Source organism: Triturus cristatus, chromosome 3_1, assembly GCF_964204655.1.
Source record: "Triturus cristatus chromosome 3_1, aTriCri1.1, whole genome shotgun sequence".
Classification (NCBI taxonomy): Eukaryota; Metazoa; Chordata; class Amphibia; order Caudata; family Salamandridae; genus Triturus; species Triturus cristatus.
Window position 1 is genome coordinate 405,109,322 of NC_140583.1, and position 27,212 is coordinate 405,136,533.

A 27,212-nucleotide genomic window follows, 5' to 3' on the forward strand; every position below is an offset into this window, starting at 1 on the left:
TTCCGCAGCTATCCCTATGCAAGCCAACGGCCCGCACCTTCCCCTATACCAGTCAGCCTGCAGCTCTACCTCTGCAAACCGACGGGAAGCAGCTCTCCCTCTACTAGCCAGCCAGTCGGCTCGCAGCTCTTCATCTACGAGCCAGCCCACCGGCTCGCAAGTCTCTATGAACAGATGCAATGGAGCCAACGATCATGCAGGTCGGACACTCAACACTGCTCCGACACCCCCCGCCAGCTGCCCCCTGTCTGCTATCCTCCCTCACCCCCACCCCCACAAATTGGGTAATGTTCTAAAAAATGTTATATGAAGATGCTTGTGAGGTTGGACAAATAAGAATCTTAGTCATGTATTTATTTACATATATAAAATGTTATTAAAACAAAACAACAACAAATAAACCTATGTACAGCCATGTCATGTCATCGCTGGAACATTTGTGAATCACTGCCTGCAAGACAAAAAGAAAGATAAGATGGTGCGTCATGCGTCCAGCAAGAGAGAAAGAGAGAAACAAAGAAAGAGAGAGAGAGAGGAAGACAAAGAAAGAGAGAAAGAGAGAGAGTCAGAAAGAGTGAGATACAAGAAAGAGAGAACCAGTGTGAGAGAGAGGAAGAGAGAGAAAAGGAGTGAGAGAGAGGAAGAGAAAGAGTGAGAGAGAGGAAGATGAAGAGTGAGAGAGGAAGAGAGAGAGTGAGAGAGAGGAGAGAAAGAGTGAGAGAGGAAGACAGAATGAGTGAGAGGAAGACAGCGAAAGAGTGAGAGAGAAATAGTAAGATAGAAGGAAAAGAGAGCAACTGAGAGAGAGGAAGAGTGAGAGAGGAAGAGGGAGAAAGAAAGAATGAGAGAGAAAGAGACAGAGAAAGAGAGAAAGTGTGAGCGAGAGAAAAGAAGAGATGGAGAGGAAGTGTTGACACTGGAAAAATCTTCGCAGCTCACCTTGGTGCCACCGGTGTGTCTCCAACCAAGTGCCGGGACATAGTGCACCCTCAAGTTTAGTCATCTGAAAGATAGTATAGAATTAGTAATTGCAGAGTACATACAACTGCACACGCCTAAATCGCTGTCCTGTCCCTTCGCACCCAGGCTGCTGAACCCCATCGACTCCCGTCGCCCAGAGTGTATGCCTGCTCCTGCGCACCCAGGCTGCGGCATACTATCCACTCCCACCGCTCAGAGGTGACTGCCCGCCGCTTCGCAAACAAGCCTCTCTGCTCACCTTCCGCCACCGGCGTGTGTGCAAGAGGGGTGCACCACGTGCCGAAGCAACTTTCTCAGCCGTTGTTAGGATGGCCACTCATCATCGCAGGTTCTACACGCATTCAACTGTGGTGGCGGGGGGGGGGGGGGGGGGGGGGGGTGAGACGATTCGTGAATCACAGCCTGTTAGACAAAAAGCAAGATAAGATTGTGCGTCATGCGTCCATCAAAGGAGAGAGAAAGAAAGAGTGAGAGGAAGACAGAGAGAAAAAGAAAGAAGAAGTGAGAGGAAGACAGAGAGAAAGAGAAGCTGTGGGAGTAAAAGGAAGAGAGAGAAAAAGAAAGAAAGAGTGAGAGGAAGACAGAGAGAGTGAGAGACAAAGAGAGAGAGAGAAAGAGTGAGTGAGAGAGAGGAAGGGAGAGAAAGAGTGAGAGAGAGGAAGAGAGAGGAAGAGAAAGGAAGAGAGTAAGAGAAAGGAAGAGAGTAAGAGAAAGGAAGAGAGAATGAGTGAGAGTGAGGAAGAGAGCGAAAGAGAAAGAGTGAGAGAAGAAGACAGAGAAAGAGAAAGAGTGAGAGAGAGGAAGAAAGAAAGAATGAGAGAGAAAAAGAAAAAGTGTGAGAGCGAGAAAGGAAGAGATAGAGAGTGAGAGAGAGAGAAAGAGTGTGAGTGACAGAAAGGAAGAGATGGAGAGAGAGAGTGAGTGTTGACACTGTTGAGAAAATCCTCACAGCTCACCTTTCTGACACCGGTGTGTCTCCAACCACGTTCCGGGATATAGGGCAACCCTCAAGCTCAGTCATCTGAAACATAGTATGGAATCAGTAATGCATGAGTACATACAAGTGCACAATTTGTGAATCACAACCTGCAATACAAAAAGAAAGATAAGATGGTGCGTCATGCGTCCAGCAAAGGAGAGCGAGAGAGAGAGAAAGAGTGAGAGAGAGGAAGAAAGAAAGAGTGAGAGAGAGAGGAAGACAGAGAAAGAGAAACAGTGTGAGAGAAAGAGTGAGATACACGGAAGAGAGAAAGAGAGAAACAGTGTGAGAGAGGAAGAGAGAGAGAAAGAAAGAGGAAAAGAGAAAGAAAGAATGAGAGAGAGAGAGGAAGAGAGAGAAAGAGATAGAGAGTGAGAGAGAGAAAGGAAGACATAGACAGAGATCTGACAGAGAAAGTGTGTGAGTGACAGAAAGGAAGAGATGGAGAGGGAGAGTGAGTGGTGACACTGTGGAGAAAATCCTCACAGCTCACCTTTCTGCCACCGGTGTGTCTTCAACCCTTGTGCCGGGATATAGGGCAGCACTCAAGCTTAGTCATCTGAAACATAGTATGGAATCAGTAATGGATGAGTACATACAACTGCGCATGCCTAAATCGCAGTACCGCCTTTGTGTATCCAGGCTAGTGTACCCCATCCACTTCCACTGCCCAGAGGTGTATGACAGCCGCTGCGCACCCAGGCTGCTGCACCCCATCCACTCCCACTGCCCAGAGGTATATGACAGCCGCTGTGCACCCAGGCTGCTGCACCCCATGCACTCCCACTGCCCGGAGGGGAGTGCGTGCCGCTGCACACCAAGGCTGCTGCACCCTATCGACTCCCACTGCCCGGAGGTGACAGCCTACCGCTGCGCAAACAAGCCTCTCTGGTCACCTTACACCACCGGCGTGTGTCGAAGAGGGTCCACCACGTGCCGAAGAAACCTCCTCACCCGTTGTGTACACGCGGCAAAGCAGAGCTCACAATTCAGGTTGAGTGTTGATTGCAGGATGGCCACGCATCATCGCAGCCCTGCAAGACAAAAAGCAAGATAAGATTGTGCGTCATGCGTCCATCAAAGTAGAGAAAGAGAAAGAGAGAAAGAGTGAGAGAGACGAAGAGTGAGAAACAGTGAGAAAGGAAGAGAGAGAGAGAAAGAGTGTGAGAAACAGGAAGAGAGAGAGAAAGAGAAACAGTGTGAGAAGAAGAGAGAGAGAAAGAGTGTGAAGGAGAGAAAGGAAGAGATCAAGAGGGACAGTGAGTGCCCATACTGTTGACAAAACCCTCGCAGCTCACCTTTACGCCACTGCTGTGTCCAACCACGTGCCGGGACCTAGTGGAGCCCTCAAGCTACCACATCTGAAACATAGTACAGAATTAGTAATAGCAGAGTATGTACGACTGCGTACGCCTAAATCGTTGTGCCGCCTTTGTGTATCCACTCCCGCCGCACAGATGTATTTGCCCACCGCTGCGCACCCAGGCCTCACTGCTCACCTTTTTGTGGACAGGGCTCCCTCCACATCATGCAGTCCCGCTCTGCAGGCCAACAGGTCTCACATTTGGTCCGAGTCTTGATTTTGCCATGGCAGAGGACATACTAGTGCACCTATCATCATCGCAGGTTGCACACCCGCTCAGTCCTTGCGGTGCCACTAACTCAGCGACCAGTGAGGCCACCCTGTTCGGTGGCTCAGGCCTACATGAGGTGTCCGGACCACTGGGACGGGCAATCACAGTGCATTTGGTGGGAGCAACTCTAAAATGGCGTAGAGCACATGAGCCCGGTCTTTTTTATTGGTATGGTCACGTGTCCTGTGACGTCTGTGCTGGATGGGTGTGGTGTGGGTGTATACCAGCAATGAGGGAGTGGCAGTGGCATACTGACAACTAGACCTGTGACCAGCGATCACTACAATGAAAATCTGGGCCATGTAGCGTTGTTGTCCTTCCCTGTAAGCGTAAGCAGAGTGGGCTGGCCTGGCGTATGCCAGTCCTGCGTGAGTCTGTGAAGAATGAATCCGGACCTATGGGTGTGGCTCCATCGTGAGCTGTATGAGGAATTTAACACTGTTGCCAGATTGGGGTAGATCACGCACAATTGGGCTATATTTTTCCCGGTTGTGCGGTAAAATTTTGGTTTGTGCTAGTTGCCAGATTATAAATATATATACAGCGCTCCAGCAAACTAGTATGTTAAAGTGCTTTATTAGACAAATATTTACTTGGCAGCCTGCTGCAACATCAATTCCAATGCACTCACTGCCTGCTTGACGATGTCCCTGCCCCTCCTTCCTTAAAGTAGCAATATTGGGCTACTTTTTGGTTGTCTTTGGGCTAGAGAATGCTTACAAAATCTGGCAACATTTGCCATGCGGATGTTCTTGTTGCAGTGCTGCTGTCACCCGGGTCTATGAGCCAAGTCCCACAACATGGCCAACATGGAAGGTACGGCAAATCACTGACCCTACATTCATCCATAGTTCCACACAAGAAAGATGGTGGACATGACACATCTGTGTGGATGTGAATGTTCATTGTATATCCAGTAGAGAATTGCAGCTGTAGCAGTACTGGGCCATGCAAAGTCCAAAATTCAGTTTTTGGGACAAGGAGGGCAGACAATTAGAGACAAGCTCGTTGTCGGAGTTAGGCTGCGCCAACATATGTACTTATACAATCACTCCGCCAATCCCCACGCACTTATAAATTCATTACACACTCCCCTTGTGGTACTCTAATCATCCAGTCTTTACGTACGTACTTGTACAATGACCGAGACAAAGTTACATAACCAAAGTTTTCTCCCACTGTCAAAGGTAAGTTGGTTGCATACGCTGTCCAGAGCACAATGTAATGTGGTAGGGCCTAGGAGCAGCATGTTGCATACATAATGAACACACGGACACAGATAGACAGTGGAACTGGGTACGGGCACGTGCGCCCGACTCCTTTTTATTACCAGGGTCACATGTCCAGTGACGTCTGTGCAGGATGCGTGTGGGGTGAGTGTAAGCCAGCCCTCCGGGAATGGTTGGTGCTGGCAACAAGTAGAACAGTAATCATTGGATCAGACACAAAGATTCAATCATAAAGGGTCAATGATTTGTGCTGCACTAAGGTAGGGGCACCAGATGTGAAATAATACACAAAAGATTCTATTGTAAAGGGTCCATGAATTGTGGTACACTGAGGTAGGTGTCCAAGATGTGCAACTATACACAAAATATTGTATCATAATGGGTCCATGAGTTGTACTGAACTGAGATAGGGGTATTAGAAGCATTCAGCATGTGCGCAGCTAGCGATGATGCGTGGTCCGGGCGGGCCGCACTGGGAGCAATGTCTCTTGCCTATTGGACTGCGTCTTCTGCGATGTAAATTGTGAGCCCTGCTATCCACAATGTAGATGGAAGGCAGTAGTCAGCACAGACATGGAGGAATACTTTTTGGCACTTCCTCTTGACAAAATTCGAGGAAATAGAGTAGAATTCTGTCTGCAATTAATAAATCATGTCTCAATGTAAATTGTGAGCTCTGCTGACCGCAGTATAGGTAACAAAAGATGAAATATGTATGGAATACATTGTCAAAATGTGTAGGTTTCGGGGACGTTATAGTTAGTTGCCTACTGGGCTCAGAAATTCATGAATCAAGACTAAATTCAAAGTGTGAGCTCTGCTGGCCGCAGTGTAGACTGCCATTCAGTGTTCCTTTGGACTTGCAAGATGAATTTCATGATTTTACTAAAGCTATAATTGATATCAAAAAAGTTCTTGAAGCAAGGATACTAAAAGGATATTATTTAGGTTTCGAAGACCTAGTTAGTTGCCTACTGGACTCTGTAATCAATGAACAAACACTCAATTTTAATTGTGAGCTGGGCTGACCGCAGTGTAGGCCAGAGGCAGCGGTCAACAAGGGCCCACAGCCACGTGGCGTTCAGTAGAGCTGCACAGTTATTGGAAATTCAACATGTGTGCAGCCAGCGATGATATGTGGTGCACTGAATTAGTGGCACCTGAAGTAACCAGCCTGTGCGCACCCTGCGATGATGCGTCGTCCGAGTGGGCTGCACTGGGAGAAATGTCTTTTGCCGACTGAATTCTGCCTTATTAAGTCCACATGGCGATGACTTGTGGTGCAGTGAGTTAGTGGCACCTGAAGCACTCAGCGTGTGCGCACCCTGCGATGATGCGTGGTCTGGGCAGGCCGCACTGGTAGCAATGTCTTTTGTCTAATGAATTCTGCCTCAGTAAGGCCACGTGGCGGTGACTTGCGGTGCACTGAGTTAGTGGCACCTGAAGCACTCAGCGTGTGCGCACCCTGCGATGATGTGTGGTCCGGGCGGGACACACTGGTAGCAATGTATTTTGTCTAATGAATTCTCCCTCAGTAAGGCTACGTGGCGATAACTTGTGGTGCAGTGAGTTAGTGGCACCTGAAGCACTCAGCGTGTGTGCACCCGGCGATGATGCGTGGTCCGGGCGGGCCAGACTGGTAGCAATGTCTTTTGTCTAATGAATTCTGCCTCAGTAAGGCCATGTGGCGGTGACTTGTAGTGCACTGAGTTAGTAGTACCTCTGGCGCACATTGTGTACAGAGCCGGGCGGGTCGGATCTGGGCAGGCCGCACTGGGAGGAATGTGTCTTGCCTACTGGACTGCATCACCTGCAATCGCCACTCCATCTGAATTGTGAGCCCTGCTGTCTGCAGTGTAGTTTGAAGGCAGTAGTCTGTACAGACATAAGTCTGCTGTGCTGCTGTGTTCGCAGGGGGTGTGTGTCGAGGAGGCCGGCTGATATGGCGGCAGCTACGTGACAAGGTGAGGGCCGCTGCTCTGGCAGACGCGTTGGCTTTCACACAAGTGAACCACACCCAGAGTCCCGGCCTATTTATTCACACTTCTACGCTGGAGGAGCGTATGTTGGACCAGACCACTGCGCTTCCGCTTACAGGGGACAATAACACAGGTACATGACCAAGATCTTCCCCACTGCCTGAGGTAACATGGTTGCCTCCACTGTCCACAACACTTCAAGCACCAGCAGTATATGCACACATGGAGAGGTTTGTGCTCTGTATAGTGAGGTCTGTCCAGCACATCACCTCTATTGTGGGCATTATTATTGGTGGGTGACTTGCGTCCTTCACACATGTTTGGTTGCCACATCTCGCAACATTCAGCTATTGTGTGGCTGAGGGGCCATGCCGTTTTTGGAAGGTCCAATGTCCTGTTGTGCGCTGCCTCAGTTGTAGTAGGGGGTGTGGTCCGGGGGAGGTCCTGAGGGTGGTGGCAGTGGGTTTTGTGGTCTTCTTGGGTGTCGGAGGTGCATGATCAGTAGCTCTATGACATGTGTTGGTCGTCAGATGTGATTCTGGGCTGGGCTCCCTTTCACACTGTAGGTAGTCGTTCTACTTTACACCAGTAAAAGGCAGATGGTACATTCCTACTGCTAACGCAGCTTATTGCCTGTTTTTGGATCGCACCACAGATTTGGCTGCTCGTTGAAAATATCGGGAAGTGGCGTTTTCGTGTTATTTTTGTACAAGAACGCCTACTCTGCATATTATTTGCGTTAGTTGTTGCTCTCATTTGTGGCAAGTTTGTTTTTGCGGAAGCCATTGCTGGAAAACTGGCGATATCACCTGTTTTCACCATGTTGAAAATGGAATGATAATTTAAAATCATTGAAAAAACCATAGGTTTAATGAAAATTATAATTAGAAATTAGCATTTAAAAAACCTTTGAAGTTCACCAAAAAAACATAGGTTTCAGGGACGTTATAGTTTCAAATATTTTAAAACCTTTGAAATTCACTGAAAAAGCATAGATTTCAGGGACGTTATAGTTAGTTGCACATTTCACTTGTACAAAATCATAGAAATTCGGCCGTTATAGTTAGTAAAGCTAACTAAAACCCCGCAATGCACTGATGATTACGTCACATATTACATCACTGATGACATCATCCACATGATAATTTGATGCACCTCTTCACGCCCTAATATAACCTTTGATATACCCACTCTAAAACACTGACTACCATTTTCTAAACCATAGACAAATCAATAGCAATTACTATATACCCACTGACTACTTTCTAGTTATACACACACATTCATTCACCCATACAGTAACTCATACATGCAGTCACTCATCAATATAGTACTATTATATGTACTCATACACCTATACAAACACTTATACACCATCACTCATCCATAGAGTTATTGACACACGTAGCCAGTCATGTATAGAATCTATAACACTGCCGTTTACTCACCTATACAGTTATACATTCAGTATATAACCTATTCATACAAATAGTAACATATACTGACTCTCTTATACAATCACTGACACATGCACACAATCATTTATACAGCCACTCTCACAATTACTCACTATCACAGAGTCATTTATATATTCCAAGACTCACATATAATGCCTTTCACATATGTACTCACACATATACCAGTGAGATATACATTCAATCTCCAACACAGTGATACACACACACTCACCGAAACCGCTATTTCCACATGCACTATTGAACCCATACACCTAGTAAATTAGCCACTCACACATGTTGACAGAAAGTTACACACCGCCCGCCCGCCCAACAACCAACACACACACACACACACACAAACACTGAGCCACCCATACTAATACTTATGCTACCAATAAGTAAGCCATATAGACAGTCAAGTACCTAATCATCAACCCATGCAGCAGCTTATACAACAACTGAGAGACTGATACAGAAATTCACACAGTTTAGTCACAAACACATGTATTCAGTTAGAGACATTTAATCACTAACTTATACAGTCAGTCACACACCTATTAAATCCTCCACTCAGACACTTCTACACCAACACATTCTTCAATACACCTTGGCATTAACATACATAAAATATATTTAAAGTTTACAAAAACACACATTCACTGGATTATATCATCAGCAAGTAGTCTTCCTGCCTGTGGAGGCGGACCCGTCTGGGGGCGAGACTGCGGAAAGTCGTAGTCTTATGGCATTTCCTTCCATCACGCCTTTGGAGTTTGTGGCTATGTGCTCAAAAATTAAATCCGGCTCCCCAGCAGACCCAGTGACTCCCACTCGCTTCCGCCAGCTCCACTCTTCCATCTCAGGGGTTTGTTTGGATGTGATTAATCTGTCATTGTCAACGGCATCAGTCCCACGGGCTTGGAAACATGCTAAAGTCGTCCCTTTGTTGAAAAAACCTTCCCTAGACACTGCCGAACCGGGTAACTATCGTCCCATCTCTCAGTTACCCTTTCTGGCTAAAGTGACGGAGGAACATGTCAACTCTATCCTGGCTGGCTTTGTTGAGCAACATGCCATATTTGACTCCACGCAACACGGCTTTCGGCCCCGGCACAGTACCGAATCTGCGCTTTTGGTTGTGTCGGAAACGATTAAGAGCCATTTAGATGCAGGGGACTCAGCGGCCTTGGTCCTTTTGGACTTAAGTGCCGCTTTTGATACGGTATCTCATAAAATACTTCTGAAACGTCTGCAAGACATTGGGGTCAGGGACTCAGCCCTGGCCTGGATTAAATCATTTCTATCAGAAAGATCTTTTCAGGTCTCGGCACCTCCCTTCGCCTCACAGGAGTTTGAACTAAACCAGGGGGGTACCACAGGGCTCTATACTGAGCCCATTATTATTTAATCTATACGTTAGCCCGTTGGCGGAGCTGGCTAAGGGAAGGGGGCTTTCGTTGGTATCCTATGCTGATGATACCCAATTGATGATAGCCTTTTCTAGGAAATGTACCATCAATCTAGATAACTTCAAGGACGATCGGCTGGCTATTTCTGACTCGATGGCAGTGAACTGCCTACAATTGAACATCAGGAAATCGGAAATCCTGCTCGGGAAGGATAGGGAGCTATGGACTGATCTTCACTGGCCGGACCGTTTAAAACCTGCCCCAGTCCCTAGGGACATCGTAAAAAATCTTGGGGTATGGTTCGACCGAGGACTGACCTTTGAGAAACAAACAAAAGCCGTTGCTGAAGTCTGTTTTGGACTCCTGCGGGGTCTTAAGCCATTGCTCGGGTTTTTCCCTCCTCCGGTGCGGCAGACTATAATCCAGGCGTCTGTTCTTTCTAGATTAGATTACGGTAATTGCCTATATTTGGGAGCTACCAGGGCTAGCCTAAACCGCCTCCAGAGGGTCCAGAACGCAGTCGCATGGATCCTGGTCTCACTACCCAAGCATTGTTCAGTCGCCCAGGTGCTTCTCAAACTTCACTGGCTGCCAGTGGATAAGCGGATACAGTTTAAAGCACTGTGTATCTCACATAAGATTCTAGCAAAACAGGCCCCGCCGGGCCTCCTAAACCTGTTGGAGGCTTATGTCCCTGAGCGCTTACTACGGATCTGCTGAACAAACTTTGGTCTGCTCTCCTCGAGTGTGGAGGGGCAGGGCAGGGGGCCATTCGTTTCGATACTTGGCAGCCAAAGTGTGGAACTCACTTCCAACATCTACTAGAACTATTTCTAACCACCTGGTTTTCCGTAAGGCTTTGAAGACCTGGCTCTTCCCCCTTTCTACCATTTAACTGCAGTGACCTGCTTTTAGCTCTCGTTTCTGGTTCTTGCGCTGCGCTGGGACGCCTCGTTGCTGTGGCTGCCATGCGCATTATAAATCCTAAATTATAATAATAATAATAGTGATGTCATTTGAAATGTCATCAGTGATGTCACTGACCATGTCATGAGTGATGTAATAGGTGACATCATCAGCAGTGCATTGCGGGGACGCGAGTTATAATTAGCTCTACTAACTATAACGGCCAAATTTCTATGGTTTTGTACGTGTGAAATGTGCAACTAACTATAACGTCCCTGAAACCTATGGTTTTTTCAGTGAAAAAAAAAATATATATATATATATATTCACAGAGAAAACGATAGGTTTCAGGGACGTTATAGTTAGTTGCACATTTCACTTGTACAAAACCATAGAAATATTTATATATATATATATATTCACAGAAAAAAACATAGGTTTCAGGGGTGTTATAGTTAGCTGGCCATTTCACTCGTACAAAACCATAGAAATTCCTCCGTTATAGTTAGTTCTTCTAACTATAACACACGCGCCCGCAATGCACTGCTGATGAGGTCACATATTGCATCATTCATGACATGGTCAGTGACATCACTGATGACATCTCAAATGACATCACTGATGACATCATCCAGTGAATGTGGTTTAGTTTAAAATTTAAATATGTATTATATATATACCAATCTGTATTTAAGATTGAGTGGATATATAACTGTCTGGATGGAGGATTTAGTAGTTGTCTGACTGTCTGTTTAAGTGAGTAATTAAAAGTGTCTCAGTTAATACATGGATTAGTAACTAAACTATGTGAATGTGTGCAGCACTGTCTCTGTTGTTGTATAACATGCTGCATCCGTTGGTCACTAACTACATGAGAGTGTATATTAGTTATTGATTAGTTGGGTGAGTATTTGTATGGCACTCTGAGTTTGTGTGCAGTTGGATGGGGTGTGTGCAACTCTATACATAGATGTGTGAATGGTTGATTGACTAGGTGTATAGGTTTAAGGGTGCATGTGGAAACAGTTGTTTGGGTGACTGAGTATTTATTTGTGTGTTGGTGAGTGAATATGTTTTAGTTGTACATCGTCAACAAAGTAAAAAAATAAAAGGCATTGTATGTGAGAGTTGGTGTATTTAAATAAGTATGTGTAAGAGTCAGTGATTGTGAGAGTAACTATATGAATGAGTGTATAATTGTAATGGTGATTTTTTAACATATTAACTATGAGTTACTATGTGTTTGAATGAATGAGCTGTTGTTGGATAATTGTGTAAGTGAGTAAATGTAAGTGTGATTATTTTTTTTCATGACTAAGATGACTGCTGATGTGTCAATGTCTATATATGTGTATAAGTGCATTTGATAGTGTTCTATTAATTAGTGACTGCATGTATAAATGATTCTGTTGTTGAATACGTAGTTGTGTGTGTAGACTTAGGAATCAGTGAGTGGGTATGTAGTAACTGGTATTGGTGTGTCAATGGTTTCAAATATGGTACTCTGTATTTTACAGTGAGTGATGAAAGGTTATACTAGTGTATGATGAGGTGTATTAGATTGTCACATGGATGATGTCATCAGTGATGTCATTTGAGATGTCATCAGTGATGTCATTTGAGATGTCATCCGTAATGTCACTGACCATGTCATGAATGATGCAATATGTGACATCATCAGAAGTGCATTGCGGGCGCGCGAGTTATAGTTAGCAGAACTAACTATAACGGAGGAATTTCTATGGTTTTGTACGAGTGAAATAGCCAGCTAACTATACCACCCCTGAAACCTGTTTTTTCTGTGAATTTCTAAGGTTTTTTAAATGCTATTTTTTAAGTGTGATAGTAGTTATACCTATTTTTTGTACTGATTTTATACAGTTTTTTAACTATTTATAAATATTTTATTCATTAAATAACATATATTTTTCTGAAAATTGCAAAAAAACTAATTTTTTTAAATTCAAACTGAAATATTGATAATTTTTTTTGTTTTCATTATTTATTTTAATATATTTATATTATTTTCTTTTTAAAAAATCAAATTTTTTTTCGGAGTCGTGCACTCAGCTCAAAGCGTACATATCACGGTGGGTGCGCGCATTCTAGCTGCCATTTTAGAAAAGTTGTGAAGGATCCGCGTACGGTCTGGGACGGCTGCCTGTTTTTCAGTTACATCATGTACATTTAATATTACATGATGTGCACGATTGGTATGCGACCAGTCCGCGACTCCTACTCCCGTGCATTCGCGACACATGAGCATTACGGTACGAGATGCTTGCGCGGTTGCGGGTCCCGCGTGACGTCATATACGTGCTGGGGCGCGCTGGGTGCGTGACTCCCGCAAAAAAAATGTATGGTCCAAAATGATATGTATGTGTCTTTAATATACATATTAGGGCAACAGATTATCTAAGATATTCATAAAAATAATATATTTGTACTTATAATAAACTTATATTATTTTTAAATATATTTTCGCAAAGTCGGGTGCGTCTATCATGAGTGCAGAGAACCAGGTCAGCAGAGCTGCTGTAAAGCCAGGGAAACCAGGTCAGCAGAGCCGTTGTAGAGCCTAAGAAGCAGGTCAGCAGAGCTGCTCTAGAACCAGAGACCCAGGTCAGCAGAGCTGCTCTAGAACCAGAGACCCAGGTCAGCAGAGCTGCTCTAGAGGCCGAGAACCAGGTCAGCAGAGCTGCTTTAGAGCCATAGAACCAGGTCAGCAGAGCTGCTCTAGAGGCAGAGAACCAGGCCAGCAGAGCTGCTCTAGAGGCAGAGAACCAGGCCAGCAGAACTGCTATAGAGGCAGAGAACCAGGTCAGCAGAGCTGCTTTAGAGGTAGAGAACCAGGCCAGCAGAGCTGCTTTAGAGCCAGAGAACCAGGTCAGCAGAGCTGCTCTAGAGCCAGAGAACCAGGTCAGCAGAGCTGCTTTAGAGCCATAGAACCAGGTCAGGAGGGCTGCTCTGGAGGCAGAGAACCAGGTCAGCAGAGCTGCTGTAGAACCAGAGAAACCAGGTCAGCAGAGCTGCTTTAGAGGGAGAGAACCAGGTCAGCAGAGCTGCTTTAGAGCCAGAGAACCAGGCCAGCGAGCTGCTGTAGAGCCAGAGAAACCAGATCAGTAGAGCTGCTTTAGAGCCAGAGAACCAGGTCAGCAGAGCTGCTTTAGAGGGAGAGAACCAGGTCAGCAGAGCTGCTTTAGAGCCAAGGGACCAGGTCAGCAGTGCTGCTCTAGAGCCAGAGAACCAGGTCAGCAGAACTGCTTAAGATCCATAGAACCGGGTCAGCAGAGCTGCTGTAGAGCCAGAGAAACCAGGTCAGCAGAGCTGCTGTAGAGCCAGAGAAACCAGGTCAGCAGAGCTGCTTTAGAGGGAGAGAACCAGGTCAGCAGAGCTGCTTTAGAGCCAGAGAACCAGGTCAGCAGAGCTGCTTTAGAGCCAGAGAACCAGGGCAGCAGAGCTGCTCTAGAGCCAGAGAACCAGCTCAGCAGAGCTGCTCTAGAGGCCGAGAACCAGGTCAGCAGAGCTGCTTTAGAGCAAGAGAACCAGGTCAGCAGAGCTGCTTTAGAGGGAGAGAACCAGGTCAGCAGAGCTGCTCTAGAGCCAGAGAACCAGGTCAGCAGAGCTGCTCTAGAGCCAGAGAACCAGGTCAGCAGAGCTGCTTTTAGAGCCAGAGAACCAGATCAGCAGAGCTGCTTTAGAGCCAAAGAACCAGGTCAGCAGAGCTCCTTTAGAGCCAGAGAACCAGGTCAGAGGAGCTGCTCTAGAGGCAGAGAACCAGGTCAGTAGAGCTGCTTTAGAGGGAGAGAACCAGGTCAGCAGAGCTGCTTTAGAGCCAGAGAACCAGGTCACCAGAGCTGCTGTAGAGCCAGAGAAACCAGGTCAGCAGAGCTCCTGTAGAGGTAGAGAAACCAGGTCAGCAGAGCTGCTTTAGAGGGGGAGATCCAGGTCAGCAGAGCTGCTCTAGAGCCAGAGAACCAGGTCAGCAGAGCTGCTTTTAGAGCCAGAGAACCAGATCAGCAGAGCTGCTTTTAGAGCCAGAGAACCAGATCAGCAGAGCTGCTTTAGAGGGGGGAGAACCAGGTCAGCAAAGCTGCTCTAGAGCAGAGAACCAGGTCAGCAAAGCTGCTTTTAGAGCCAGAGAACCAGATCAGCAGAGCTGCTTTAGTGCGAGAGAACCAGGTCAGCAAAGCTGCTCTAGAGCAGAGAACCAGGTCAGCAAAGCTGCTTTTAGAGCCAGAGAACCAGATCAGCAGAGCTGCTTTAGAGCCAGAGAACCAGGTCAGCAGAGCTGCTCTAGAGCCAGAGAACCAGGTCAATAGAGCTGCTTTAGAGGGAGAACACCAGGTCAGCAGAGCTGCTTTAGAGCCAGAGAACCAGGTCAGCAGAGCTGCTGTAGAACCAGAGAAACCAGGTAAGCAGAGCTGCTTTAGAGGGAGAGAACCAGGTCAGCAGAGCTGCTTTAGAGCCAGAGAACTAGGCCAGCAGAGCTGCTGTAGAGCCAGAGAAACCAGGATAGTAGAGCTGCTTTAGAGCGAGAGAACCAGGTCAGCAGAGCTGCTTTAGAGGGAGAGAACCAGGTCAGCAGAGCTGCTTTAGAGCCAGAGAACCAGGCCAGCAGAGCTGCTTTAGAGTTAGAGAACCAGGTCAGCAGAGCTGCTTTAGAGCCAGAGAACCAGGTCAGCAGAGCTGCTCTAGAGCCAGAGAACCAGGTCAGCAGAGCTGCTGTAGCTGACACTGACTGACTGACACGGACTGACTGACACGGACTGCCAGACACGGACTGCCAGACACGGACTGCCAGACACGGACTGCCAGACACGCACTGCCAGACACGGACTGCCAGACACGGACTGCCAGACACGGACTGCCAGACTCGGACTGCCAGACTCGGACTGCCAGACTCGGGCTGCCAGACACGGACTGCCAGACACGGACTGACAGACACGGACTGACAGACACGGACTGACAGACACGGACTGACAGACACGGACTGACCGTGATTGACTGACACTGACTGACTGACACTGACTACTCTCTACTACCCTACTACTCCTTCTCTACTACTCCCTCTCTACTACTCTCTTCTACTCACTCTACTACTCGCGCTCTACCACTCACTCTCTACTACGCTCTACCACTCACTCTCTACTACTGGCATTCTACTACTCGCGCTCTACTACTCGCTCTCTACTACTCGCTCTCTACCACTCTCTACTACTCACTCTCTACCACTCTCTACTACTCACTCTACTACTCTCTACCACCCACTCTCTACTACTTTACTACTCACTCTCTACTACTCTCTCTCTACTACTCTCTACTGCTCAATCTCCACTACTCGTTCTCAACTACTCTCTACTACTCACCTTACTCTCTATACTTCTCACTCTCTACCACACTCTCTACTACACACTCTCTACTACTCTCTCTACTACACACTCTCTACTACTTGCTCTCTACTACTCACTCTCTACTACTTCCTACTACTCTCTCTACTACTCACCCTCTACTACTCACTCTCTACTACTCAACTACTCACTCTACTACACACTCTACTACTTGCTCTCTACTACTACCTACTACTCACTCTACTACTCCCTACTACTCACTCTCTACTACTTTCTACTACTCCCTATCTACTACTCCCTCTCTACTACTCTCCACTACTCACTCTCTACTACTCACTCTTACTCTCTACTACTCTACTATTCACTGTCTACTACTCACTCTACTACTCACTCTACTACTCTCTCAACTACTCTCTACTACTCACTCTACTACTCTCTACTACCCACTCTCTGCTACTCTCTCTACTACTCTCTACAACTCTACTACTCACTCTCTACCTCTCTCTCTACTACTCTCTAGCTCTACACCTCTACCTCTCTCTACACGCACACATATGCATATATATATATATATATATATGCATTTATATATATGTATGTGTGTGTATATATATACACATACATATATAAACATATATATAATCTGCATATCTATATAAATACAAATATAAATGCATGCATACATATACATATATATGCATATAAAGTACATTAAAGTTTGAAAAACACTAAAACAAGCAAAGCTAAAAAGCCACCTAATTACAAACAGAATTGCTTTAACTTAAACGAGGGCGAGACCTATTGCATTTTCAATGCTTGTTTACTTTTGTTCCAGCAAGAAGGCATTCAGATGTGTCACACATTTGCCATAAATTCTGAATGGTAGCACTCTAGTTGCTCATTAGATCACTGTAGTAAAGCTACTGCTCACGAGGGAAGTCTGCTTCTGGTATTCAAAGTGCATGTTTCAGTCTGCATGTCAGAATATTTTAATGAAATAGAAGAGGATTTGAGAAGTCAAAATGTGCCCTAATTTTTCTTTCTGCAGCACTAATCATAATTTCTATGGCATTATGAACCCCCTCATTTTATTCCTTTGCAAATTAAATGTTTTAAGTGTTACCACTTTATTCCAAGCAAGATGGCTTCAGGTGTGCCATACTTTTGTTATAAGTAAGACTGTTAGCACTCTAGATGTTCTTTAGAACACTCTGGGACGTTCTGTCATTGGGCTATACTTGGGCTACATCTGGGTGATATTTGTGCTACATTTGGGCTCTTTTGTCTCTGGTGGCCATCTTGGGAGACTTATTTGTTATGAAGTTTCCTAATTTCCTCATTTACTACAGTCTCCTCGGTAGGAATACTGTCCATTTTTTACTTTGATTCCATCAAGAAGGTATTCAGATGTGTCACACATTTGCCATAAATTCGGAATGTTAGCACTTAGTTGCTTATTAGATCACTGTAGTAAAGCTACTGCTCACCAGGGAAGTCTGCTGCTGGTATTGAAAGTGCATGTTTCAGTCTGCATGTCAGAATTTTTTAATGAAATAGAAGGGGATTTGAGAAGTCACTCAAAATGTGCCCTAATTTTTCTTTTTTCAGCACTAATCATAACTTCTATAGCAAAATGAACCCCCTCATTGTGTTCCTTTTAAATTAAACTACTCACTCTCTACTACTCACTCGCTACTACTCTCTACTACTCACTCTCTACTACTCTCTACTACTCTCCCTCTACTACTCCCTCTATTTACTCTCTACTACTCCCTACTACTCTCTCTACTACTCACTCTCTGCTACTCTCTACCACTCACTCTACTACTTTCTATTACTCAATCTCTACTACTCTCTACTAACTCTCTACTACTTGCTCTCTACTACTCCCTTCTACTCCCTCTACTACTCCACTACGCTCTACTAGTCTCTACTACTCACTCTCTACTACTCTCTACTACTCACTCTCTACTACTCACTCTCTACTACTCACTCTCTACTACTCACTCTCTACTACTCTCTCTATTACCTACTCTCTACTACTCACTCTACTACTCACTCTACTACTCACTCTACTACTCACTCTACTACTCAACTACTCACTCTCTGCTACTCTCTCTACTACTCACTCTCTACTCTCTATTACTCATCCTCTACTCTCTACCTCTCTACCTCTACACCTCTCTACAGGCACACGTATGCACATATATATATGCATATATATATATATGCATTTATATATATATATATATGTATGTGTATATATGTATATATACACATACATACATAAACATATATATAATCGGCATATCTATATAAATACAAATATAAATGCATGCATACATATACATATATGCATACATATGCATATAAAGTACATTAAAGTTTGAAAAACACTAAAACAAGCAAAGCTAAAAAGCCACCTAATTACAAACAGAATTGCTTTAACTTAAACGAGGGCGAGACGTTTTGCATTTTCCATGCTTGTTTACTTTGGTTCCAGCAAGAAGGCATTCAGATGTGTCACACATTTGCCATACAGTCTGAATGGTAGTACTCTAGTTGCTCATTAGATCACTGTAGTTAAGCTACTGCTCACCAGGGAAATCTGCTGCTGGTATTCAAAGTGCATGTTTCAGTCTGCATGTCAGAATTTTTTATTGAAATAGAAGAGGATTTGAGAAGTCAAAATGTGCCCTAATTTTTCTTTCTGTAGCACTAATCATACTTTCTATGGCAAAGTGAACCCCCTCATTTTGTTCCTTTGCAAACTAAATGTTTTAAGAGTTACCACTTTATTCCAATCAAGATGGCTTCAGGTGTGCCATACGTTTGTCATAAGTAGGACTGTTAGCACTCTAGTTGTTCTTTAGAACACTCTGGGAAGCTGCAGTAGAACACAAAGGAGTCAACTGACAGTCTCTGCCCTTGTTGGATGAACATGTTTTACTGAGAATGTCAGACTTCATTCTCACATAACTGAGAAAGATAATGTGAATTTACAGAAAATATGCTCTCAATTTAGCTTATAGATCACCTTCCAAACCTCTGTGGGAAAAGCATGAGAAAATAGTTTTCTCTCAAACATGATTCATGATATCCCAGCAGAAGGCTTTTTCACATGGTAAAATCACCTTAGAACATACCACAATTCCTAAAATGAGTATGGTACCATCAACAAATGATTTATAATGTAACTAAAGTCTTAAAACCTTCTATTAACTGCACTGCTGTTTAATGAGGTGCTATCATGTATATTGGTCCCAAGATGGCTGCCAACACTTCTTGGATGAAGTGCTGACAGCCAATCAGATCTCATGATGAGATGTGTGGTTAGGCTCTGCCCAGATATATATGTGATTTTACTTTTGATTTTCTCAGGAACTACTGAACGAATTTACACAATTTAAGCAAAAGGCACGACTCTGAACCAAGGTCGACCTTTCTGCAAAATTTGGTGCAATTCCGTTCAGCAGTTCGGGCTGTAGCTGCGACTAAAGGTCCCTATGGAAAATTGCATGGGGAAAACATGTTTTGGGACCCCCCTTTATTCTCGGCCCCCGCTTGACGAATCACCCCGAGACTTTCAGGATAGGAGTGGACCGGAGCGGGTCACGAGTTTTGAAAATTTTGCGAAGATTCGTCAACCAGCACCAAAGTTATTCTCAATAGAATGTTGCAGATTTCCTATGGATAATAGGTCCTAACTATAACTACCTACTGGCGACCGCAAAACGCGTCATGAAATGAGGAATTAAGAACAATAAAAAGAAGAAATTTTGCCACTAACTTGTCCTGGTGGTCCGTTCGCCGTAAAGGAAGTGCTGAGAGGTGTTTGAGTGTGTGTATATGTGTGTGTATATATATATATATATATATATATATATATATATACACACATACATATATATATATACATATATATATATATACTCAGCAAAAAAGAGAAGTGGACAGGGTAGGAATACCCTGACCCCTTAGGCCTCTTGTGGAGGGACCCAGAGGGACCCTGCCAGGGCAGAAAAATATTTTTTTTAAACAGAATTTCGGTGGGAGTGGCACAGGAGCCATGGCTCCTGCCGGAAAAAAAAAATGAAGTACAGGCTCCCGCGCTTCTTTAATAATGGAACCCCGAGTGGGCTAGGTCCAAGGGGCACGGGGAAATTAAAGGAGCGGAGCACACGGGTCGCCCCCGCCTGGGGCTTATAAGTGCCCCGGAGACCACCACCTCCCCATGGCTTATGTGTATATAAAGGAAGGGTGGTACAGCTCAGAGCCCCCCCGGGCTACAGGGACCACCAACTCCCGGGGCTACAAAGAAACAATAAACTGGGGGGGCTGGGGGGGCAGCACAGACCACCCCGCCCAGAGATCACCACCTCCCTGGTGCTAAATTAAATGAAACAGTGGGTCATGGGGACCACCACCTCCCCTGGACCAGAGTAATATTTAAATTTTATTTTTGTCTTTATTGAATTTTAGAATGTAGACAGTAAACAGTTGCATAGTATCAGCAAACATTGAGTCCAGTAAAAAAAAAAAATTGTTAACGTATACTATATTAGCCAGCTCTGTAAAATGTACAGTTAAGACAGGTTTATGAGATATCGTGATATCTCACGGAGGGACCATTAAGGGATAAGGAGGCGGTTCCCTTTGCATTGTGATTTGGGGGGAGTGGACTGATTAGAGGCATCTAGTGTTAGTGTTTGGAGATATGCTCGGAAGAGTGTCCAGATATCCCTAGAACAGGATGTAGGAGGTTGTAGATTGACGTAGTCCTCCCCCATGTCCTCGCAGCGGCTCATACTCTCCAGCCAGTCCGGTGCACTGGGTGGCCTGGCGCTATCCCAATGTAGGGCTATCTCCCTTTTGCCCAGCAGTAGCGCCATAGAAACTAGATGACTTATTGTGTGCGAGACATTCTGGGTGTACCCCATAGGGCAGTCAGTGGATCTGGGGTCATGGCAAGGGTGGACACAGCCGAAATGTGGGATTATATAGCCATCCAGTAAGTGGCCACTGCTGGGCATGTCCAGGCCAGGTGTGCGTAATCTGCACCCGGAGCATCGCATTTTTGACATCGATTGGATCTGGAGGGGTCAAATTTAGCGATATCAGCTGTGGAGAGGTAATACATGCGTAAGAATTTAAAGTGCAGTGGTTTATGCCTCGAATTGATGGAAATATTCTTTGTTTGTGTGCAGCAGTAGCTACATATTTGGTCAGTGAGCTGCATCCCTAGTTACCTTTCCCACTTTACGCGCACTTGTGTAGTGGTGTCCTGCCTTTATATCATGCATGAATAATAGAGTCTAGAGGTCATGTGGCTTCCGTCTGTAGCCGTAAGCAGCATATGCAGGGGCGCTAAGTCGTACGGTGGTAGAGGGTAAGTGGGCATAAGGGAGCGTAAAGTGTCGTGTAGTCTTCTAAAAACTAAACAGGTACATATAAAGTGTATCTCGTGCTGGTATGGGGTCAGTTAAGTGTAGGACATGGCCACTTGGAAATAGGTCCCCTGTTGTATACAATGAGTGGCGGTCCAGCGTGCGTTTGACCAGTGCCTCCTTAGTGAGGGGGAGCAATGGGTTGCTGGGAAGAGTAACTTTGCCAGAGTATAAAAAGGCCCCACACTGTAGTCGTCACATTCTGGGCCATGCCCAGCATGTTGTGGAGACAGTCTGGATATCTCGGGTCTCCAGTGGTATGACCTTGGGTAATAACTGTGAATGGAGTAGTCCTAGTTGCACGCGCTCGGGCGAATGTATGGAATGCGTGCATCGGAGTGGTATCACTAATAACTGTAATGGCATTTTGTGGAGAGGTAGTAGGAACAGAAATCTGGGACCCTCAATCCCCCTCCGTCATGAGGGAGCGTGAGGGTGTCCCAGCAAATTCGTGAGTGACCCCCCCCCATGTCATGAGGGCAGATTGGCAGCTATGCACTGCAACAATATCTCTTACAATTTGAGCCTATTAATGCTGATCCTCTTGAAAACTAATTAAAATGTCTCAATTATGTAACCATCAGAACATGAGAATTAGAGTGGATCTCGCAAAATGTTACCTTGGTGGAGTAACTGAATTCGATACAATGGAGGCAGAGATGTTAGAAGGCACGTATGCAGACGCATGGCCAATAGATATCTTAATCCACATTCATCCAAAGTGTCTCCTCCTATAAGAAATCAAATGTGATCAGTCATTTTTAACATTCTTATTTAGCATTTTCATAGAAAATACAATGGTTCAATATTTGAGCCACACAAGCCACTGGCTCCTCATCAGTACAATCAATCCAGAGTCTTATACAGATCCAAACTATCCATTAAGTATCTTGTTTTCACACTACCTGTTTGAGGGTGCATACTCTCATGTGCTTCGTACTGGAAACTTATTGCCTGAGCAGTAGGCTGTGCTGAGTAAGCTGTTCCCTGTGATACAAATTAATTTTCCCACACCATTTACAAACCTATATCCCCCCCTCCCCCCACAATGCCGTCCTGTGCCACTTAATTGTCACAACTCGCTGCTTTCAGGTATAATTCTTCCAGCCAATGCTCATTTAAGAACATCCCTCTTTCTGTCACTTTCTTTGGGACCTCTGGGGGCAAAGCCAGCAAATAGCTGTATGTTTCTTCACTAGTACTATACCCAGCATCACAAATCTTTGACTTTTCCCTTTCTAGGGTTTTCAATAATCTCCAGAAGGCACTGTTTTGGGGATGCCTCCAAACTGAGACCTGTCACCCTGTGCTACTTTGCTACAATCACTTACCTATACTTCCTTACTGTAGGAGGTTGGCTCAGTATATAGTGTACACCTATGGTGAGACACTGTGCACTGAGTCCAGGCAACCCTTAGTGATCGTGTTTAGGTCCCTGAAAACCAAAGCTCTCAATGGGTAGCTGCGGAGAGCAGCTAAGGGTTCCCCAGGGGGGTGTATAGCAATTGCATGTACCACTTCATTCATTCAGTAAGCTTTTCACACAAGATAGAACCACAGCAGGTGAGTAGAACTATACCGTATATTTATTACTACACATTAGACACTAACCTGGTATACCTCCTACCCAGAGGTATCGACTACACACAAAAAATACTTAGAAAACAGATAAAGAGCATAGAAAACATATGGGGCCCCACCAGGGGGCACATCCATGTACTAAAATAGCGGAATGCGAATTAGGTACCAAAATGGGAGTAGGACCCAAGGTTGAAGAACCCCAGGGGAAGCAAGGAACCAACCACGGTGAGTAGCCAGGGACTCGGGTGAAGAGTGGTTACACCGGATCAGCGTCCATAGAACAACACAGGTAGCGATTTGGATTTTAGAGATTTGGGACCCTTCCCAAAGGACCCCACAGGAACCACTTAGAGGAAGGAAGGTTGTAGAGTCACCCCATCCATGGATACCCAGAAGAGTCGGATACCTGCACCAAGGAGCCCAGGTGCATGGGGTGAAGTGATGTGGGAAAACTCCGTAGATGCCAATGGAGGGTAGTTCTGCAGCTATAGCATGTTGTGGACCGGGCCGGTAAACCAGGATGAAGACTCCAGATGAGAAGAACCTGAAAGCAGAGGAGACAGAGTCCAAACCACCTGGAGGTGACCAGGAGGCACAGGAGCACAATACCAGCCCTAGTTGAAGGTTCTTAATGAGATGCATTGAGAAGAAAACACCAGCTGTGAAGACCAGACGACATTGTAAAAGATCGGGAGCCTGTCACACGCTGTCGCACGCTGGTCGATAAGTGCAGGAAGGTCTGTGGCCAGCAGGACCACCAACAAGCCTTAGCAAACTCGAACAAGGTTCACGGACGAAGATGCAAGGATGCAGACCAGCAAGGTATGAGGGACTAACCCAGCAAGGGTAAGTCAGAACCGACATTCACCACGATGGAGAGCCAGAAAACATGGGTGAAGACCCCTTGAGGACGTAAGGAAGCCCCAGCAGCAAACAGAAAGAGAAGACCCATGAGGCAAGGGATACCGGCAGGATGACGTGCTTTGGGCTGTCCAGTGCTGGAGGCACGGGCTGCTTGGAGCTTGAAGATCTTCCATGAGGAAGGCCAACAAGCCGTAGCAATGACAAACAGATGCAATACACAGAGAGGCAGTCACCGTTGGCTGGAGAGGAATTACAGTCTCCCAACTTGTAGGGAAGAGTGGCCAGGCCTCTGAAGAACCAACAAACCACCACCTATTTTGCAGAGCTAGAAGATGTCAGTGGGACAAGAGGATCAGCAAGCCAGTCGTTGACAGTGAGGTGCCTTAGGATGCAGGGAAGTGACTCCTTTACTTCAAGGGAGATTCCTTCAGGCTGGGATGCACGATGAGTCCATGGTGACTCGTAGGATGCATGGCCACTTAGTTGCAGATCTTGAAGAAGCACAGGGGCGAAGATGCAGCATAAATCTTCCTACCGAGAACAGTCCTGTTGAGGATCCTGGCTTGAAGATCAGAATTCCATAGTCCACCAGCAGAAGAGTCTTTGAACAAGTTTCAGAAGACAAGCAGTCGGTTCCAGAAATTGTTGTCGGGAAAAATCTAAGGGCCTACCCTCAGGGGGAGCCCTTAATTAACCCCAAAAAGGGCAAGAACCTCTTCGGTGGCAACCCACCTATCAGAGAGGGTCAGGGACGCTACTCAGATGTCCTAGCCAGTCAGATGCTCGCAGGGGCCAAGATTCAACATTGTAGAATCAAGTGGCCACCTGAAGGAGCTCTGGGGCACCTCCCTCGGGAGGAGCTGGACACTTCTCTGTCCTTTGTATGGTTTCACACCAAAGCGGGAGCCTAGGGCTCCTGGAATGGGTGAAACTGGTTTATGCAAGGAGGGCACCAAAGGTTCCCTTCAAAGCAGTCTGGTGGCGCTCGTAAGAGCACCCACTCTACCTAATTCTAAAGGAGAGGTGGTCACACCTCTCCATAGGAGGAAATCCTTTGTTCAGCTTCTCCTTCCCAAGTTAGGATCATCAGCAGAGGGGCAGTGTCTGAAGCCGGCAGCAGCGCGGGCTGGGAGGCAGACCCTGAAAAGCTACAAAGGTAGGGGTGCTCGAAGAAGCCCCTCAGTACATGGTATCATGCAACTAGCAATGAAATCGGTGTAGTTGCACGATTCCAACATGTTTGATACCAAACAGGACTAGGTTTGGGGTACCCATTATGTAGCTGGATATCCCAACATGCCAGTGTCCACACATACTTTAAGATGGCTACCCGGCACTTACAAATCCCAGAAGACGGAGTCTGGGGTTAGTAGGGATTCCTCTGCTTGTGCAGGGGTACCTACACACTTAGAACCATGCACCCTGCCCTTGGCCTGAAGGGCCTACTTTATGGGTGACATAGGTTTCAAATACAGTGACCGGGGTATAAGGGAAACTTATATCTGAAGTGAAGGGTGCAAGCACCTGTCACGCAGACTGCAATTGCAGCTTTAGAAACACAGTTTGCATGGACTCCTGTGGGTGGCAAAATACATGCTGCAGCCCATAGGAGGCCCCTAGTGTAGCAATGCCCTCGTTACATCAGTACCATATACTAAGGGCTACAGTGGTACCCCAGTATGCTAATTGTGGGGTGTACAAAGTTCTTACCAGCAAATTTAGAGGAGTGAGCACAGTCACTGAAGTCCTGTTTAGAAGGATCCCAGTGAACTACAGTCCAAACACACTGACACCAGGCAAAAAGTGGGGTTATCTATGCCAGAAAGATCCTACTTTCCTACACTTACTACTTCATAATGCCATGTACATGTGTGGCTTTGGGGGGGTCTTACATCTGGGGCAATCTTTCTGGATTTATATTTTTAAGATTTACCAGGGTCATGTGTGTATGATTAAAGAGATACAATTTAAACTTAAATGGCTAAAGATCCTCTTCACCTGGGCAGTCTTTATTCATAGCTGCTTGAAAGTCATCCTCCCACACCTGCCTAGCTTTCCACATCACTTTTTCCTATCTGCCTTAAGGTCTTTATACATTAAGGGCACCAACTGCTGCCCCAAATTCAGCAAGGGGGGCGGGGGGGGGGGGGGGGGGAGATGGGGTATGGGTGTGTGTGTGGTAGTGTGTGGTGGTGGTGTGGTGGTGGTGGTGGTGGTGGTGGTGGTGTGGTGGTGGTGGTGTGGTGGTGGTGTGGTTGTGGTGTGGTGTGGTTGTGCTGTGTGTGGTGTGTGTGTGTGTCCGTCCCCTTTTAAAAATCTGTCCAAATTTCGCTAGCCATTCTTGCATAGTTTGGTATATTGTAGGAAGTGACCGGGGCCAACATAACATTTCTCCTGTGTCTCCTGGAAAGTAAAGCATTGTTCTCCAGGATAGAGATCTTCAGGCAAAACACCCACCCTCACTCACTCCAGTGTATAACTGATATGTTCCAGCTTATATTTTTGAAGGGCTGCAATTCCCAAATATCCAAATCTCATGAAAATGGTGATCTTCCAATAATTTGTTTTATTGCCATCTACCAGACTCTGCCAGACATGTCGCATGACATTGGGAAGACCACTGGGTTAATTCCCTCCATTCATGAGCAGTTCCCTAAACGGGACCTCCCCATGAGTTTCTTTCAGTAGTCTTTTCCCAATTGTCTTTGTTCAGTGAACTACTTGACTGCATATTTTAAGTTTGCAGCAATATAATAAAATTCAAGTTACAGTTTACCAAGTCCCCATCCTCCACCCCCCACTTACAGTTTTAATGCCCCCAACGATACACTGGTTATCTTCCAAACCCACACAAAAAATATCATTAGGTATTTAGCACCTTGATTGTTGCCATCGGCAACATGGAAGTCTGAAGTACATATAAACAACGCACTACTACCATTTTTGCTATGGCAACCCTGCCCATAGTAGAGTATGGAAGGGAATTCCAAAACTCCAGTGAGGTCTTTAATCCATGTAACACACTATTCATATTCCAATCATATTGGTCTCTGGGGTTTGTGATTACCTTTGTCACCTGGCAACAGAACTTCTTCTCTCAGTGCCCATCTCAGAAAAACTCTCCAGGATGAGCATTATAGACTTAGTACAGGTAAATTTCAGGCCCAATACATATCAGAGCCTATCCAACTCGTTTAGTAGCAATGGCATTGAATCTCGTATTGAGAGCCAGTATGTTCTGTATCATCCTTCTAAGTTATATCACTGAGGGTTTCTCTACAGGGGGAAAAAGCAGTAGAAAAGTGGGCACCCTTGCTGCTGCCCCAGTCCACCCTCCATCTCTCAGAGTCCCTTGCACCAGTTATGACCCATGCTGCTGGACAGGTGTACAGCAA

General features: G+C 45.7%; 1 protein-coding gene across 3 annotated transcripts in view; it reads right to left on the reverse strand.

The window, feature by feature from the left end:
* Positions 1-27,212, reverse strand: part of DMXL2 (Dmx like 2) — a 2,034,639-nt gene that overhangs the window by 1,193,217 nt on the left and 814,210 nt on the right. For all 3 annotated transcript variants that reach the window (XM_085644194.1, XM_085644192.1, XM_085644193.1), the window contains exon 19: positions 21,993-22,103. In XM_085644194.1, coding sequence (XP_085500320.1) covers positions 21,993-22,103 — 111 coding nt within the window. The remainder of the gene's footprint in view (positions 1-21,992; positions 22,104-27,212) is intronic.